General features: G+C 46.3%; 1 protein-coding gene across 1 annotated transcript in view; it reads right to left on the bottom strand.

Moving 5' to 3' along the window:
- LOC120059441 (protein SOGA1-like) overlaps window positions 1-19,633 on the bottom strand; it is a 70,773-nt gene that overhangs the window by 7,879 nt on the left and 43,261 nt on the right. Inside the window, exons 4-10 of the mRNA XM_039008488.1 lie at window positions 17,265-17,327; window positions 14,745-16,079; window positions 13,395-13,508; window positions 6,775-6,903; window positions 1,868-2,098; window positions 1,549-1,698; window positions 1,173-1,340 (exon numbers count right to left, since the gene is read on the bottom strand). Coding sequence (XP_038864416.1) covers window positions 1,173-1,340; window positions 1,549-1,698; window positions 1,868-2,098; window positions 6,775-6,903; window positions 13,395-13,508; window positions 14,745-16,079; window positions 17,265-17,327 — 2,190 coding nt within the window. The remainder of the gene's footprint in view (window positions 1-1,172; window positions 1,341-1,548; window positions 1,699-1,867; window positions 2,099-6,774; window positions 6,904-13,394; window positions 13,509-14,744; window positions 16,080-17,264; window positions 17,328-19,633) is intronic.

A 19,633-nucleotide genomic window follows, 5' to 3' on the forward strand; every position in this document is an offset into this window, starting at 1 on the left:
CACACACACACACACACACACACACACACACACACACACACACACACACACACACACACACACACACACACACACACACACACACACAGAGAGTGAACGGCGGTCTGAGGGCAAAGCAGACAGCCAGACGGAACACCAGACAAATAGATTGGTACAAATCCACCACCTCAGGATATCAGCAGTTTCAAGCCATTCGTTACTATGAACATTGGTGATGAAATGAATACCCAGTGACTGATTCATACCGATCTGTAACACAATCCTCCACAGCACGGCAGCTTTCTCCAGTGAGTAGATTGTAACAAATGGCAGGTCATGTCATCCTTCATGAATGGGTAACTTGATCTGTGTACAGCTCCACGGTGTGCTCTCCTGCATGCTGAATGGATAGCTAGCTATAGTTCCACTATAAAACCTCACTTAAACGGCCGAACAAATCAATGGCTTTGCCCCAGACATCCAGGTAGCCAAAGGGAGAAACGATTGGGGCCAAGTAGCTATAGAATATCTGACTGATCAGGCATGAAATCTACACTAAAGTAATGACTCCACCTCCAAGCAGGGAGAGATCGTAACCCTGGTGACTAGAGTCCTATTATCTGTCCTCTCTCTCCAGTAGTCTGTGATACCAGGGTGCTAAAAGGCCTGATGAATTACTGTCCTCCCAGGGGAGGCTTTACGCTAAGCCTAGATAATGGTCTGTAAGCTACATAATAACCTGGCTTCTAAAATAGCCCAATAACACCTGATGGCTGAGGGTTTTTACATGGTTTTAGGTCAACTAGCTATACACTCTTAGAGAAAAAGGGGTTCCAAAATGGGTTCTTCGGCTGTCCCCGTAGGAGAACCCTTTTTGGTTCCAGGTCGAACCCATTGGGTTCCATTTATAACCCTCCTCTGTAGAAAGGGTTCTACATGGAACTCAAAAGGGTTCTAACTGCAGCCAAAAAGCTTTCTTCAAAGAGTTCTCCTATGGGGACAGCCGAAGAACACTTTTAGGTTCTAGATAGCACCTTTCATTTCTAAGCGTGTTGGTTCTAAACTATGCAAAAGAGCGTTTCTATCAATACCTTGTCAGCCACATTGAGTGCACCTACGAGGGCACAGTCAAATTTCCATTTCAGTAATTCTATTTTAATGCCAGTTACTTTCAGTAGGTGTTCTGGTCTTACCTGGGTGATGAGGCTCTTGAGCTCTGTCCTCTCCACTTCCCAGGAGGCCTTGGCGCGGGCAAACTGCTGGGTGAGTTCCTGTGAGCCCTGGCGCTCCTCTCGCAGCTCTCCGCTCAGATCCTGGAGCGTTCCCTTCAGGTCCGCCAGAGTGCTGCTCACGCCGCTCGTCTAGGCCACGGACAGGATGGAGAATCAGTGAGATGACCACGTCAAAGAGACGAATATAATATTTACATTTAAAATGATTACTATCTGAGTAATACCTCTATATTATCTCTAACTATCTATCTCTCGAGGATCTCTATGCCACATTTAGTCTAAAATATTCCCTGCTTTAATACTATATTTTCCTGTGTTAACCCTGTGTGTCCTGTACCTGTTTGTAGCTCTTCTCCAGCAGGCAGAGCTCCTTGGAGATGCTGGGGCTGAGGGGCTGGTCCTCTGCGGCGGCCATCTTGTTGTCTCCCTGGTGGGCGGCCAGACTCTCCTCCTCCAGCAGCAGGTACAGGTCCTTCAGACTGTTCACCTGTAGGGAAACACACAGCACATTATCTGTCAGTCAGTCAGTTAAACAATTAGTCAGTCAGCCAGCCAATCAGCCAGCAAGCCAACCAACCAACCAACCAACCAACCAACCAATTCTGCCACAACTAAGTGGCTGATTCAAAAGGAGAAGGTATCAACCAGTCCCGTACCTCCAGGACATCCTTGGCCTCCGTGTCCAGCTTGCGTCCCAGACGCCACTGTTTGAGGAAGCAGCGCAGCTTGAGGCTGAGCAGCAGCAGGGTCTGTTTGAGTTGATGGGACTCCTGCACCATCAGGTTCCTCTCTTGGCTCCAGAACTTCTGTTGCAGCCGCGTCTGCAGACTCAGACTCTGCAGCTGGAAGTCCCTCCTCGTCAGGGCCTTCTGGTGCTCCTCCTGCAGCTGGACACACACACACACACACACACACACACACACACACACACACACACACACACACACACACACACACACACACACACACACACACACACACACACACACACACACACACACACACACACACACACACACACACACACACACACACACACACACACAGGACACAGGCCAGTTAGTGAGGGCTACAGTGACATATTTGTTATTATAAGGGATTAGCTTCATAGCAGTTGTTTGTGAAGTTTGCATTTAGCTGTTTGCTAAGTGGGTGCATGTATGTAATAAACTGTTGTTAAATATATATAGTAGCGATACCGTACTGTTCTCCTGTGGGGCGCATATTCTGTATTAGCACTGACAGGACGTGACAGTGACAATGCTCTGCGTGGTTTAGCAGGGTTTGTCTGTAGTCACTGTGGTGTCCATAGATATAGAACAGTCGTGTTTCCATGGTTGTGTCCATAGATATAGACCAGTCGTGTCTCCATGGTTGTGTACATAGATATAGACCAGTCGTGTCTCCATGGCTGTGTACATAGATATAGAACAGTCGTGTCTCCATGGTTGTGTACATAGATATAGACCAGTCGTGTCTCCATGGTTGTGTCCATAGATATAGACCAGTCGTGTCTCCATGGTTGTGTACATAGATATAGACCAGTCGTGTCTCCATGGCTGTGTACATAGATATAGAACAGTCGTGTCTCCATGGTTGTGTACATAGATATAGAACAGTCGTGTCTCCATGGTTGTGTACATAGATATAGACCAGTCGTGTCTCCATGGTTGTGTACATAGATATAGACCAGTCGTGTCTCCATGGTTGTGTACATAGATATAGACCAGTCGTGTCTCCATGGTTGTGTACATAGATATAGACCAGTCGTGTCTCCATGGTTGTGTCCATAGATATAGAACAGTCGTGTCTCCATGGTTGTGTCCATAGATATAGACCAGTCGTGTCTCCATGGCTGTGTACATAGATATAGAACAGTCGTGTCTCCATGGTTGTGTACATAGATATAGAACAGTCGTGTCTCCATGGTTGTGTCCATAGATATAGACCAGTCGTGTCTCCATGGTTGTGTACATAGATATAGAACAGTCGTGTCTCCATGGTTGTGTACATAGATATAGACCAGTCGTGTCTCCATGGTTGTGTCCATAGATATAGACCAGTCGTGTCTCCATGGTTGTGTACATAGATATAGACCAGTCGTGTCTCCATGGTTGTGTCCATAGATATAGAACAGTCGTGTCTCCATGGTTGTGTCCATAGATATAGACCAGTCGTGTCTCCATGGTTGTGTCCATAGATATAGACCAGTCGTGTCTCCATGGTTGTGTACATAGATATAGAACAGTCGTGTCTCCATGGTTGTGTACATAGATATAGACCAGTCGTGTCTCCATGGTTGTGTACATAGATATAGAACAGTCGTGTCTCCATGGTTGTGTACATAGATATAGACCAGTCGTGTCTCCATGGTTGTGTACATAGATATAGAACAGTCGTGTCTCCATGGTTGTGTCCATAGATATAGACCAGTCGTGTCTCCATGGCTGTGTCCATAGATATAGACCAGTCGTGTCTCCATGGCTGTGTCCATAGATATAGACCAGTCGTGTCTCCATGGCTGTGTCCATAGATATAGACCAGTCGTGTCTCCATGGCTGTGTCCATAGATATAGACCAGTCGTGTCTCCATGGCTGTGTCCATAGATATAGACCAGTCGTGTCTCCATGGCTGTGTCCATAGATATAGAACAGTCGTGTCTCCATGGTTGTGTCCATAGATATAGACCAGTCGTGTCTCCATGGCTGTGTCCATAGATATAGACCAGTCGTGTCTCCATGGCTGTGTCCATAGATATAGACCAGTCGTGTCTCCATGGCTGTGTACATAGATATAGAACAGTCGTGTCTCCATGGTTGTGTACATAGATATAGAACAGTCGTGTCTCCATGGTTGTGTACATAGATATAGACCAGTCGTGTCTCCATGGCTGTGTACATAGATATAGACCAGTCGTGTCTCCATGGCTGTGTCCATAGATATAGACCAGTCGTGTCTCCATGGCTGTGTACATAGATATAGAACAGTCGTGTCTCCATGGTTGTGTACATAGATATAGAACAGTCGTGTCTCCATGGTTGTGTACATAGATATAGAACAGTCGTGTCTCCATGGTTGTGTACATAGATATAGACCAGTCGTGTCTCCATGGTTGTGTACATAGATATAGACCAGTCGTGTCTCCATGGTTGTGTACATAGATATAGACCAGTCGTGTCTCCATGGTTGTGTCCATAGATATAGAACAGTCGTGTCTCCATGGTTGTGTCCATAGATATAGAACAGTCGTGTCTCCATGGTTGTATACATAGATATAGACCAGTCGTGTCTCCATGGTTGTGTACATAGATATAGAACAGTCGTGTCTCCATGGTTGTGTACATAGATATAGACCAGTCGTGTCTCCATGGTTGTGTACATAGATATAGAACAGTCGTGTCTCCATGGTTGTGTACATAGATATAGAACAGTCGTGTCTCCATGGTTGTGTACATAGATATAGACCAGTCGTGTCTCCATGGTTGTGTACATAGATATAGACCAGTCGTGTCTCCATGGTTGTGTCCATAGATATAGACCAGTCGTGTCTCCATGGCTGTGTACATAGATATAGAACAGTCGTGTCTCCATGGTTGTGTACATAGATATAGACCAGTCGTGTCTCCATGGTTGTGTACATAGATATAGACCAGTCGTGTCTCCATGGTTGTGTCCTTAGATATAGACCAGTCGTGTCTCCATGGTTGTGTCAATAGATATAGACCAGTCGTGTCTCCATGGTTGTGTCCATAGATATAGACCAGTCGTGTCTCCATGGTTGTGTCCATAGATATAGACCAGTCGTGTCTCCATGGTTGTGTACATAGATATAGAACAGTCGTGTCTCCATGGTTGTGTCCATAGATATAGACCAGTCGTGTCTCCATGGTTGTGTACATAGATATAGAACAGTCGTGTCTCCATGGTTGTGTACATAGATATAGACCAGTCGTGTCTCCATGGTTGTGTACATAGATATAGACCAGTCGTGTCTCCATGGTTGTGTACATAGATATAGACCAGTCGTGTCTCCATGGTTGTGTCCTTAGATATAGACCAGTCGTGTCTCCATGGTTGTGTCCATAGATATAGACCAGTCGTGTCTCCATGGTTGTGTCCATAGATATAGACCAGTCGTGTCTCCATGGTTGTGTCCATAGATATAGACCAGTCGTGTCTCCATGGTTGTGTACATAGATATAGAACAGTCGTGTCTCCATGGTTGTGTACATAGATATAGACCAGTCGTGTCTCCATGGTTGTGTACATAGATATAGAACAGTCGTGTCTCCATGGTTGTGTACATAGATATAGACCAGTCGTGTCTCCATGGTTGTGTACATAGATATAGAACAGTCGTGTCTCCATGGTTGTGTCCATAGATATAGACCAGTCGTGTCTCCATGGCTGTGTCCATAGATATAGACCAGTCGTGTCTCCATGGCTGTGTCCATAGATATAGACCAGTCGTGTCTCCATGGCTGTGTCCATAGATATAGACCAGTCGTGTCTCCATGGCTGTGTCCATAGATATAGACCAGTCGTGTCTCCATGGCTGTGTCCATAGATATAGAACAGTCGTGTCTCCATGGCTGTGTACATAGATATAGAACAGTCGTGTCTCCATGGTTGTGTCCATAGATATAGACCAGTCGTGTCTCCATGGCTGTGTCCATAGATATAGACCAGTCGTGTCTCCATGGCTGTGTCCATAGATATAGACCAGTCGTGTCTCCATGGCTGTGTCCATAGATATAGAACAGTCGTGTCTCCATGGTTGTGTCCATAGATATAGACCAGTCGTGTCTCCATGGCTGTGTCCATAGATATAGACCAGTCGTGTCTCCATGGCTGTGTCCATAGATATAGACCAGTCGTGTCTCCATGGCTGTGTACATAGATATAGACCAGTCGTGTCTCCATGGTTGTGTACATAGATATAGAACAGTCGTGTCTCCATGGTTGTGTACATAGATATAGACCAGTCGTGTCTCCATGGCTGTGTACATAGATATAGACCAGTTGTGTCTCCATGGTTGTGTACATAGATATAGACCAGTCGTGTCTCCATGGTTGTGTACATAGATATAGACCAGTCGTGTCTCCATGGTTGTGTCCATAGATATAGAACAGTCGTGTCTCCATGGTTGTGTCCATAGATATAGACCAGTCGTGTCTCCATGGCTGTGTCCATAGATATAGACCAGTCGTGTCTCCATGGTTGTGTCCATAAATATAGACCAGTCGTGTCTCCATGGTTGTGTACATAGATATAGAACAGTCGTGTCTCCATGGTTGTGTACATAGATATAGACCAGTCGTGTCTCCATGGTTGTGTCCATAGATATAGAACAGTCGTGTCTCCATGGTTGTGTACATAGATATAGAACAGTCGTGTCTCCATGGTTGTGTACATAGATATAGAACAGTCGTGTCTCCATGGTTGTGTACATAGATATAGACCAGTCGTGTCTCCATGGCTGTGTCCATAGATATAGACCAGTCGTGTCTCCATGGTTGTGTCCATAGATATATACCAGTCGTGTCTCCATGGTTGTGTACCTGTGAGACTGTCTGAGAACTGCTGTGGGTGTGGTCTCGGTGGGCCTGTCTCTCCAGAGTCAGTTCCTCCTGCGTCCCGTGAGCCGTCTCCCTCGCATCCGACAGAAGGGCCTGCAGCTCATTGATCTGCTGAGGGAAGGACGGCGGGAGGGAGCAAGGGAGGGAAGGAGGGAGAGAGAGAGAGAGAGAGAGAGAGAGAAGTACACCATTATAGCTAGAGTAAAATACACCACACCACCTCCCAACTGACAAAATATCCTCCTTTAGATTGTATAACACAACAAACATGTCTCATGTATTGATCATAACTATACTCCAAACAGGGTACAACAATCCCGGCCTTTTGTCACACCGCTAAAGAATGCATTACACTTACACACCCACATTTGGTCCTATGCTGGAACGAACACGCCTCATCTCAAATACCATCTCATGCTTCGTATTGGCTGTGGAGTGAGAGGCATCGACCGTTCCCCATAATGTTCTTCTTCTTCACCCTCCGCTAACTCGCGGCGGGGGTCACCCCCAGCCCGACCCAGCCCCACCATCACCGTTAACCCACTAACTTCGAACTCAAATGGCCTCCTTTATACCGACAGGCACATGACCAGCCGCTCGATCTCTTCATTATCACTCAGCGCCAAAATTAGACGAAGCGTGTAACATTTGATAGGGTGGGACACTGGTGATGTTGGGTGGAAGACTGAGATACCCTAAGGGCATTTTAATACTCTAAAGGCTTGTGAGGTTTGAAAATGAAAATTCCATTATTTAATGTCCACTGTGGGCATAACGTGCCATGGATATGGATATCTGTGTTTAAATGGCGCTGTCTAGTTGCTGCTGTGTTTTGAAGTATAAAGACGGCGACCATTGCGCTTTGTCTTGCGATTCTCTGAGGGCTTTGACAGATAAGTGAAAGTACTATGTCATTTATTTTCATATGTAAGCTTGACAGGCGTTGCTGGAATCATTTTTTGGTTGTTGTACAAGTCACCCACCATTCGTCTACCCTTATTGTGTATTCTGAGTGAGTAAACTTAACTGTCAGCGTAAGTCCTCGTTGCGCTATGACACTAGCTCACTATTGCAAGTAACATAATTGATTTACAACTGATTTTTTTATATCAGTTACACCATAACCAGCTTCTGTATATCTCTCTCTCCTTCTCCTCTGCAGCCTCTGTAAGTGACTTCTGACACCTTCAATTTCTCACCAAAGGGATTGAGGAGCAAGAGTGAGGGGCACTCAATTTCAGACGGTAGTTTCCTCACACTTCAATGCACATTTTGCCTCTTAGACCATCAAAATTGTATAAAGGGCTTACATTTCCCAGGCAAGCCTCAGGCGCAGACTCCGTGTACATAAATGGATAACCTGCTGTCAGTTTCCGTTGCCCTTCATAGCTTTTTGTCAGTCACGCCACTGCCCTGCAGAAGAATCTCCCATTTAAAGGTAGACTCAGCGATATGACGTAGATGCAGAAAGTTAAAAAAAACATAATGGGTCAATTTCCGCAACAAATAAGAGAGTTCAAGCGCGAGGCTCAACTTCTCCACTGCTTTGGTGTAAACAGCGTGAAGGGAACCCGTGAACATGCGTAGATACTGTGTGTGACTGTGTGAGAGCGAAGTGTTGCATCTCGCTAATCTCAAATATCTCTGGTGCTGCTCATGGCAACATCATTTGGATATAGTACCCTATTTCTAACATTCTGGCTAAGAAATGGAGTAGCAGATTATCATACAGTACATTACTGAGTTATACCCTGAAAGGGTTGGGTGGGGAGAATGAACAGGTCCAAATTCATTAGGCACCAAACAGAAGAAAACGGACTGAAATAGGGAGAGACTACCTGAACTTGTCCAATAAGAAACGTTCCTTTTCATTTTCCGATGCACAACGTTTTGAAGCCATGTTCCCAAATGAATAGAACAGTCACCCTGATGGGCCCCAGGTTCCCACCAACACTCCCACATCCATGTCCATACATCAGCCCTGTCTCGCTTCTATCGACGACCCCGTCTCTACAGACAGACATAGCACTCAGGCAGTCTGTGTGTGATAACATCATCGCCTGGCGCAGTGCCAAGGTGTGACTGCCTGACAGTCCTGTCCCCTGTCCTTCCCTCCCTGGACCCGGTCCTGGACTCCCCTGTCCCTATCCTGGCAGCCTAATCACTGATCACTGAGAGGAGCCGGGTGGATGACAGATGTGTTAAAGCCAACAGTAGTCTGCAATGTAGTAATTACTGAGAGAGACACAGGTTAAATTAATAGGCCTACAGATCTCAAACACATGGCCCGCGGCCAAAAGTGGCCCACAAGCCAATTTAATATGGCCCGCTATGTTGTCATAGTTCATAGTTGTCATCGCCTACTATTATATCATTCTTGATTTCAATGCGTTTTAATTCTGCACATACAGAGAAATCAACTGAGTTATTGCACCTTTAATTATCAGCCTACTGACAGCAACAATAAGGTTCTTTAGTTCTCTCAGTATATAAAGAGTGTGGTGTGTTCAGATGACTAACTGATTATGTGCTACGATACAGTCCAGAGAGAAACCTTTCATTTCATGACTCCCACATTATAAAAACAAAATTGTAATATCCTGTAACAGGAGAACAGGCTGTGGCGATTGTGTTTCTCTCTGCTCTATTCATTGCTTCTGCTGATTCCCCCTCACAGCCCAGGTTTCCAAGGAGACCTATAGAAAGGCCAAACAAACACTGAGCAGCAGACTCGTCCTCTCCTCACCCCAAGAGTTGATGTCATACAGCAGCAGCAGCATGAATCCAGCCTGATTCAACCACATGAAAGAACGAGGGAAGCAAGCCTAAAGGCAGCCTAAACCGCATGTTGGGGCCATCAAGGAATGCCCAGTGTGTGTGTTTGGGGGGGGGGGGGGGACTAAAGTCACAGGACTAAGGTCGAATCTTACTAAGCTGGCTCTGATGCTAGATGGATGCAGCAGGGCGACTTGCAAACTATCACGGACTAAAAAGGGAAACCCAGCCGTGAGGTGTCCAGTGATGCAAGCCTACCAGACAAGTTAAATGCCTTCTATGCACGCTTCGAGGTAAGCAACACTGAACCATGTATGAGAGCACCAGCTGTTCCGGACAACTGTGTGATCTCGTGCTCTGTAGCCGATGTAAGACCTTTAAACAGGTTAACATTCGCAAGGTCGCGCGGCCAGACGAAATACCAGGACGCTTACTCAGAGCATGTGCTGACCAGCTGACATTTTATCCCTGACATGGTCTGCAATGCCAACTTATTTCAAGCAGACTACGATAGTCCCTGTGCCCAAGAACGCCAAGGTAACCTGCCTAAATTACTTTCGCCATGAAACGCTTTGAAAGGCTGGTCATGGCTCACATCAACACCATCATCCCAAACACCCTTGACCCACTCCAATTCGCATACCGCCCCAACATATCCACAGATGATGCAATCTCTATTGCACTCCACACTGCCCTCACCCAACTGGACAAAAGTAATACCTAATGTAAGAATGCTGTTCATTGACTACAGCTCAGCATTCAACACCATAGGCCCCTCTATGCTCATCCACAAGCTCTGGACCCTTGGACTGAATGCCTCCCTCTGCAACTGGATCCTGGACTTCCTGACGGGCCGCTCCCAAGTGGGGAGGGTAGGCAACAACACATCCTCCACACTGACCATCAACACGAAGGTCCCTCAGGGGTGTGTGCTTAGTCCCCTCCTGTACTCTCTGTTCACCCACAACTGTGTGGCCGTGCACGACTCCAACACCATCATCAAGTTTGCTGATGACTCAACGGTTGTAGGACTGATCACTGACGATGATGGGGCAGCCTATGGGGAGGTCAGAGACCTGGCAGTGAGGTGCAAGGACAAGAACCTCTCCCTCAACGTCAGCAAGACAAAGGATCTTATCGTGGACTACAGGAAAAGGAGAGACGAGCACGCCCCCATCCACATCGAGAGTTTCAAGTTCCTCGGTGTCCACATACACACACACACACAGTTGTGAAAAGGGCACGACAGTGCCTATTCCCCCTCCGGAAGCTGAAAAGATTTGGCATGAACCCTCAAATTCTCAAGTTCTACAGCTGCACCATTGAGAGCATCTTGACTGGATACATCACCGCTTGGTATGGCAACTGAAGGGCACTCGACTGCAAGGCGCTACAGAGAGTGGTGAGTACGGCCGAGCTCCCCTGCCATCTAGGACCTCTATACCAGGCGGTGTCAGAGGAAGGGCCAAAATATTGTCAAAGAATCCAGTCCCCCAAGTCATAGACTCTTCCAGACTTAGTACCAGTGCACCAAGTCTGGAACCAAAATTACCCTGAAATGCTTCTAACCCCAAGCCATATGACTGCTAAAGAAGACTGCTAAATAGCCAATCAAATGGCTACCCAGACTACCTACATTGTCCCTTTCTCTTGCACTGACTCTATGCACACACACTGGGCTCTACCCACACACACATCCCAACACACTACATACACCCACACACACATACAGTTGAAGTCGGAAGCTTACATACACCTTAGCCAAATACATTTAAACTCAGTTTATCACAATTCTTGACATTGAATCCTAGTAAAAATTCCCTGTCTTAGGTCAGTTAGGGTCACCACTTTATTTTAAGAATGTGACATGTCAGAATAATAGTAGTGATTTATTTCAGCTTTTATTTCTTTCATCACATTCCCAGTGGGTCAGAAGTTTACATACACTCAATTAGTATTTGGTAGCATTGCCTTTAAATAGTTTAACTTGGGTCAAACCTTTCGGGTAGCCTTCCACAAGCTTCCCACAATAAGTTGGATGCATTTTGGCCCATTCCTCCTGACAGAGCTGGTGTAACTGAGTCAGGTTTGTAGGCCTCCTTGCTCGCACACACTTTTTCAGTTCTTCCCACAAATTTTCTATGGAATTGAGGTCAGGGCTTTGTGTTGGCCACTCCAATACCTTGACTTTGTTGTCTTTAAGGCATTTTGCCACAACGTTGGAAGTATGCTTGGGGTCATTGTCCATTTGGAAGACCCATTTGTGACCAAGCTTTAACTTCCTGACTGATGTCTTGAGATGTTGCTTCAATATATCCACATAATTTTCTTTCCTCATGATGCCATCTATTTTGTGAAGTGCACTAGTCCCTCCTGCAGCAAAGCACCCCCGTGCTTCACGGTTGGGATGATGTTCTTCGGCTTGCAAGCCTCCCCCTTTTTCCTCCTAACATAACGATGGTCATTATGGCCAAACAGTTCTATTTTTGTTTCATCAGACCAGAGGACATTTCTCCAAAAAGTACGATCTTTGTCCCCATGTGCAGTTGCAAACCGTAGTTTGGCTTTTTTTCATGGCGGTTTTGGAGCAGTGGCTTCTTCCTTGCTGAGCGGCCTTTCAGGTTATGTCAATATAGGACTCGTTTTACTGTCGATATAAATACTTTTCTACCTGTTTCTTCCAGCATCTTCACAAGGTCCTTTGCTGTTGTTCTGGGATTGATTTGAACTTTTCGCACCAATGTACGTTCATCTCTAGGAGACAGAACGCGTCTCCTTCCTGAGCGGTATGACGGCTGCGTGGTACCATGGTGTTTGTACTTGCGTACTATTGTTTGTATAGATGAACGTGGTACCTTCAGGCATTTCGAAATTGCTCCCAAGGATGAACCAGACTTGTGGTGGTCTACAATTATTTTCTGAGGTCTTGGCTGATTTCTTTTGATTTTCCCATTATGTCAAGCAAAGAGGCACTGAGTTTGAAGGTAGGCCTTGAAATACATCCACAGGTACACCTCCAATTGACTCAAATTATGTCAATTAGCCTATCAGAAGCTTCTAAAGCCATGACATCATTTTCTGGAATTTTCCAAGCTGTTTAAAGGCACAGTCTACTTAGTGTATGTAAACTTCTGACCCACTGGAATTGTGATACAGTGAATTATAAGTGAAATAATCTGTCTGTAAACAATTGTTGGAAAAATTACTTGTGTCATGCACAAAGTAGATGTCCTAACCGACTTGCCAAAACTATAGTTTGTTAACAAGAAATTTGTGAAGTGGTTGAAAAACTAGTTTTAATGACTCCAACCTAAGTGTATGTAAACTTCCGACTTCAACTGTACCACGCTCACACATGCATACTCACACAAACTCACACACACACACACACACACACCACACACACACACACACACACACACACACACACACACACACACACACACACACACACACACACACACACACACACACACTCTTTCACACTCCCCACATATGCTCCTGCTACTGTCTATTATCTACCCTGTTGCTTAGTCACTTTAACCCTACCTACTGTATATGTACATAGCTAACTCAATTACCTCTTACCCTTGCATGTTCTCCCTGAATATAGCCATCTTATTTTTTACTTGTTATCGTTATTCGTTATTCACAGGGTATTTATTCCTTGCAAGTTTTGTGTATCTTTAACTCTGCATTGTTGTAATAGGACCCTAAGCATTAAACTGTTTGTCTACACCTGTTGTTCACAAAGCATGTGACAAATAAATTTGATTTCATTTGATTTTGTGGGTGTGTATTTTGACTGTACTGTAGCAGCAACCTACCAGAGCTGTGTATGTCTCCTGTGTTTCCTGGGTCTGGTTGCGGTCAGTGCGGCTGTCACCCTCCTCCTTCTGACCTTTCACATCGTGCTCTGATTGGTCCCTAAAGTGGGGCTGCTGCATGCATGCATGGGCAAGTTAATGAAAAAAAATAAAACAAAAGAATAAAAAGAGGGGAAGACGAACAGAGGAGGAAGGGAAGGAAGGGGATGAGGGGAGACGTATTGGGGGGGGGGGGGGGGGGTAGTGAATCGAAAACAAAACAAGACCAAATCAAAAAGAGATAAAAACAATAGAACCAAAATGGACGATCAATAAGACACGTTCCAAATAAAAAAAATGAACCTCACAGGACAAAGAAAAGTATGTAAAGGAAAAACAGCTTTTTCAGAGTGGTGGAGGACAGAGTGGAAAACAGAACCAAAACAATGATGAGAAGTGCGAGCGACGGCTGGAGGGTTTGGGGAGGGGGTGAAGGAGAGGGGGATTACAATAATCAAAAGAGAGAGAGAGGAGAGAGGAAAAGGAAACAAGTGCAGAAAACGGCGGTCACGGTGCCCATGCAGTGAGAGAGAGAGGTGGGAGGGGGGAGAGAGAGAGGGCGGGACGGGTGGAGAGACGGAGGGATGGGGGGAGAGATGGAGGCAGAGATGGAGGGATGGGGGGAGAGACGGAGGGACGGGGGGAGAGATGGAGGGATGGGGGGAGAGATCGGACGGGGTTGGCACTCAGTAGGCCTCTAATGTAGCTTCATTAAAAGCATAGAACCAACTTTACTAGACTGACTTAAAGTTATATCCTAAACATTTGGCCTAGGTGTGCTGAGCTATATATAGTAAGTAATACAGTACAACTACTCAACGAGCAAACCAACCACTATTGATACACTGTTTGCTCCTGTCTAATTCAATACGCTCTTTTATTACACCTTCATAGCCCTACTCGTGCATATACAGTACATTTACATGGATATGACAATAGCCTCTTGATGTGTGTAAATAGATGGTGGTTTGTGGTTCCTAGGATTTCCTAATCACCCTACATGTCATGCAGCACAGCGGTGGCTGCATTTGAGGCCTGAGCTCTATGTAGCATCTATAGGAGGCTGTAAGGCGTCAAAGCAGCATGCGTGTCATGTGTACTGGCAGCATTCTGTGCCAGGGAGAAACCATAGTGTGAGCTGGGATGCAGGAGGAGTATTAGTAAGCCATAACGTGGTTCAAAGAGCAAACAGGACAGAAATAATAGATTTGTTACAACAACAGAAAAAGAGGATATAAAAAGAAAAGGAAAGAAACACGATCGATAATAAAGGAGGGGTGGGAAGAGGAGGAGTAGGGGGTTTGTTCTTACCTTCTGCTCGGCGGGGATCTCACCCGCCTGGTCGTCTGGAGGGCAGGGGTGAGAGGCAGAGGGTGCACCCACCACAGAGTCCCCAGCCTCGGACAGTAGAGGCAGGGGGGATGCCCCCTCCACCTGTGCCCTCCCTGGGGGGGTGGTGCCTAGGCTCTCAACCCGCTCCACAAAAGCCTGGAGCTGGGTGTGCAGTGCTCGCAGCCTGCCAGTCAGAGCCTCCACCAGGGGAAGATCCTGGAGCTCCGAGGGCTGGGCCTGCTGGATCTTCTCTGGGACACATGGCTCTGCAGCCTCCCCGGAGGAGATCTTGCGGTAGAGGGAGATGGAAGGGCAGTTGGAGTCGGAGGCAGTCAGCAGCTGGATGGCTGTAGAGATTAGGCGGGCTTGGTCCCTCATGGCTAGCAGGGATTCGCGGTCCTTCAGCCCCATGGGGACATCACCGTGCAGGGGGACAGGAACCCCAGTGGACATCTTCTTCTCCCTCTCCTCCAGGGGCTCGTTCTCCCCTCCGATGGGGCCCTCGCGGTGAGTCTGGCTGGGGAGGCACTCAGCTGAGTCCCCTGCCTCTGCGTCGGTCTCCAGGGCGGGCCTGGAAGAGCTGTGGTAAGAGGCCAGGTCGCAGCGCTGCAGGTTGGACAGCAACACACGGTTCTCATACTGGAGCTTCTTCACCTTGCTGCTCAGATCCCCAATCTGGAGCCTGGCGGTATGCAGCAGCTCCTCCTGGGGGGCCTCTGTGCTGATCAGAGCCCCCCCACCATGACCGTCCTCCAGGAGAGAGATGGACGAGGAGTCGTCCTCGTCTGGGTCCGACGCCAGCGGCAGCTCCGACTTGTAGCGGTTGATCTCGTTCATCAGCAGCTTGTTCTGCTCCTCCATCTCCAACAGCGAGCGCCGCAGCAGTTCCGCCTCCTCCTCGACAAACTGCAGGTGCCTCTGGAGCTCCATCACATTCTCCAGACCTCCTCCTCCAGGACCTCCCATGCCTCCGACCCCCAGGCCTGGTGGCAGCTCCTGGCCCTTCATATCGTCCATCTCGGCCCGCAGGCCGCGGTTCTCCACCTCCAGTTCCACAATGCGCCGGCTCAGCAGGTTGGCCTCCTCCTCCACCAGCTTCAGGTGAACTCTGACGTCGGCCTCGCGCGTGTGGGGCGAGTCGTTGACCTCCTCCGCGGTGAGCGAGGCGTCCACATCGCCGTAGACCGAGCGGTACTTGGCCAGCTCCTCCCGCATTTCCTCGCTGTCCTTGGCCATCTTGGTCAGCTTCTTGCACATGAGCGCTGACTCCTCCTTGGCAAAGTGGAGCTGGCACTTGAGGTCCGAACTGTCCTCCTGCTGGCCACAGAGAGAGGTAGTTAGGAACCCTGACAACACAAACTAACTAACTCACACACAACAAGACAAGATATCTCCAGCTAACATATCACAGAGAGAAAGATTATGAGGCCAAAATGACAAATGAAAAAAGTGAATTGTTTCTTCCCATTAACATAATAGCTTGAACTCATCTGACATCCTCATGGTAACACTAGGAAATAGTTAGACCAATGAGAAGTTATGGATTTTTTGTGGCAAAGTGGGGTAGGTGGATGCAACACTGGGAAGTCATGCACGCTGTATTACAGTGATATGAAATGTGTGGTGGCTGGGGGCACTTAGGAACATTGGTGTATTTATAACAGACAGAAGCCATTTTGAATATTAAACCCACATTTATTTTGCAGAGGGCATTACTCAGATTCCCTTCCATTTATTATTTAACCAAGCGGCCCAAAATGATCCAGGCCCATTAAATAATACTTTGTGTTGTGTGATTTATTGGTTCTAGACTATTTCCCAGATCATTAAACACAGTCTGGAGAGGGTTTATACTATTTACAGTATGTTTGCACTCCAATATTATAATATTAAGCATTAACCTCATCCCCACAGGAATGAAGGATGAGAGAGAGACTTTTGACTTTTCTTTAATAAGACGTCCTCATTATACTAAAAACACCACATTCCCCTCCCCCCACACACACACACACTGTGTACCACCACAACCTCAGAGAGAGAGAGAGAGAGAGAGAGAGAGAGAGAGAGAGAGAGAGAGAGAGAGAGAGAGAGAGAGAGAGAGAGAGAGAGAGAGAGAGAGAGAGAGAGAGAGAGAGAGAGAGAGAGAGAGAGAGAGAGAGAGAGAGAGAGAGAGAGAGAGAGAGAGAGAGAGAGAGAGAGAGAGAGAGGAATGTGTGCAAAAGCTTGATCTGCTGTTGTCAAACTAGTCAAACGTTGTGCCATCTTGGAAGTGTATCATCTCCTTCCCAAGTCGCGAAAGTGACAACAATCAGTTTAACTGTAATACTTTAGCATTGACTTTGTGTTCAATAGCTGAGGTCAGGTGAGAATCGTGAGACAAAATGCTGCGCCTGCAGTTTGTTTTATTGGTTGATTTTATTTGGGAGGTCTCTAGGGAGATTTTCCTTCTTGCTGTTCAACGTAGAAAGAAAATCTACGGTCTCTGTAAGTCTGGGTTACCTGGGGAGACAGCTTCTTCTCTGGCTTGTTGTTTGGCCGAGCGCCTCGCTTCTTCAGAGAGTTCTGAAAATAGAGGGAAACACATATATTGACAATAATTAGTATCAATCGTTCAACAAATCAAATGAACAAAGTGCTTTCACAGTAACCCAGCCGAGGCCCTAGACCCCCAAAGAGCCAGCAGCAGCACATTGGCCAAGGTGTTATACAACATAATAATAATACCACCAATCTCCAAGCCTTCTCCCCCGCCACCCCCTCACCCAATTTGCCCCTGTCACCCCCTTCACCCCTGCCACTTTACCCAGTTTATCATCACCATGGAGATGTTTATCCCTACAGTGACACTGATAGGGGGTGTGGAGCTACAGTTGACCGCATTCCTGCTATGCAAACAGAGAGGAAGGGGCGGCGAGGGGGAGAGGGAGACAGCGATAGAGAAAGAAAGAGAAAGCTGAAGAGAGGAAGATAGTAAACTGAGATGAGACCATAAAGAGAGAAAAGGAACAGCATTGCTAATGATAGCCAGCCCCTCCCGTTGGTCACCTGGGCTTCAGTACACGGAGTTAAATCCAAATAAATCCCAATTCCTACCAGAGTCCAGAGAGACACAAACATACACACACACACACACACACAGAGAGACAGACAGACGCGCTGCAGTACAAGCTTATCTCGCCAAGGCGTTTCCATGGAAACTGGCTACTTTCTCCGCACTCGGCTGGCTGGTGAAAAAAGGCAGAGATATCCACAGTCCTCTCTGCTGTGTTTTATTAAATCAAGCTGAAAACAAACAAGACCCTGCTACCACAGTACAGTATAGAGCCTTTAACACAGTGGACACACACGTATGCACATACACACACACACACACAGGCACACACAACGTCCAGAACCAATTCCCCCAGTGCAAAAAAATCCAGCTGGAGAGCAGAGTAACTAGATTGGATTTAAAGTGGTGCCGGTACAGCATAAAGAGATGCATCCAATCCTCAACCCCCATTTTGCGTTTGCTGACAATGTCATGCAGTTTAGCTGGTGGCTGAGACCCTTTAAATGGTGCTAAACTTCCAGGTAGAATCAATGGAGCAATAATGGAAGTAATGATCCCTGTCAAGTATCGACCAACCTTGGGACACTTTTCCATTTTGTTTTGACCATTGGTTTCGACAGGCCAGCTGTAACAGGGATGTAGTGGTGCCACTGTGACATGGCAGGCGTACACCATTTTAACACAGAGCTAAACCCCAATACCCAGTCATCTATAAAACCCCTTTAAATAATACCCAGTCATCTATAAAACCCCTTTAAGATACAAACATCTCACGTCAATGTGTTTCTGTCCCCCTTACCTGTCTTGTTATCTCCAGGGGTGTGGCGGATATTATCATGCAAAAGACTGCCAGTCTCACCGTAATTGACCGTTCATTAACATAAACACGTTTAGCATCTCCAGGCCTCCACACATACAAGCCACCGATGCCTTTGAAACATCTACATTTGAAAACGTCTAATAAATCAATTTAATACACACCATCACAATACATCCATTATTTGTTTTACGCAAGTATTAAAGACACATTACGATGTGAAGAGAATGTATTTCAGAAGAACAGACTGTGATACTACTGTATGTTATCCGGCTGTGCGCCGTGCCATAGGCTGTAGGCTTGTTCATTTAGCTGACAATATATGTTGATATACACTTAATCAAGTTTCATTTTGCATGATTTTATAGATAGAAGAATATAATTGAACTTAGCTTAATTAAATAGAAAGGATATGTTTCCAATTATGGAGCGAGTGAGCATATGAAGTGGCTGTGTTGAGCATATGAAGTGGCTGTGTTGAGCATATGAAGTGGCTGTGTTGAGCATATGAAGTGGCTGTGTTGAGCATAAAAGTGAACATTTGAAACAGGAGTTATTTGGCAACTTTAGTTGTGAGTTAAACAGACTTTAGAATGTCTTAGAAATCAAAACATATATGGGCTTCACGATGCGAGTATAGGCTATTCATGATTTGAGAAAGTAGCCAAAAAAGCTTGCTCTCTGTGTAACAGTTTAACTTTAGTCCGTCTCAGAGCAAGTGACGTCACCGATTGAAAGGCTATTAGCGCGCACCACCGCTAACTAGCTAGCCATTTCACATCCGTTACACTTGTTCCTGGCCTCAGGTTTAACAGCTGACCATATTTTCATCCATCAGACTATTTACATTTTTATTTTATTTAACTAGGCAAGTCAGTTAAGAACAAATTCTTATTTACAATGATGGCTTACTGAGGAACAGTGGGTTACCTGCCTTGTTCAGGAACAGAATGATAGATTTTAACCTTGTCAGCTCGGAGATTTGATCCAACAACCTTT

Source organism: Salvelinus namaycush, chromosome 14 (assembly GCF_016432855.1).
Source record: "Salvelinus namaycush isolate Seneca chromosome 14, SaNama_1.0, whole genome shotgun sequence".
NCBI lineage: Eukaryota > Metazoa > Chordata > Actinopteri > Salmoniformes > Salmonidae > Salvelinus > Salvelinus namaycush.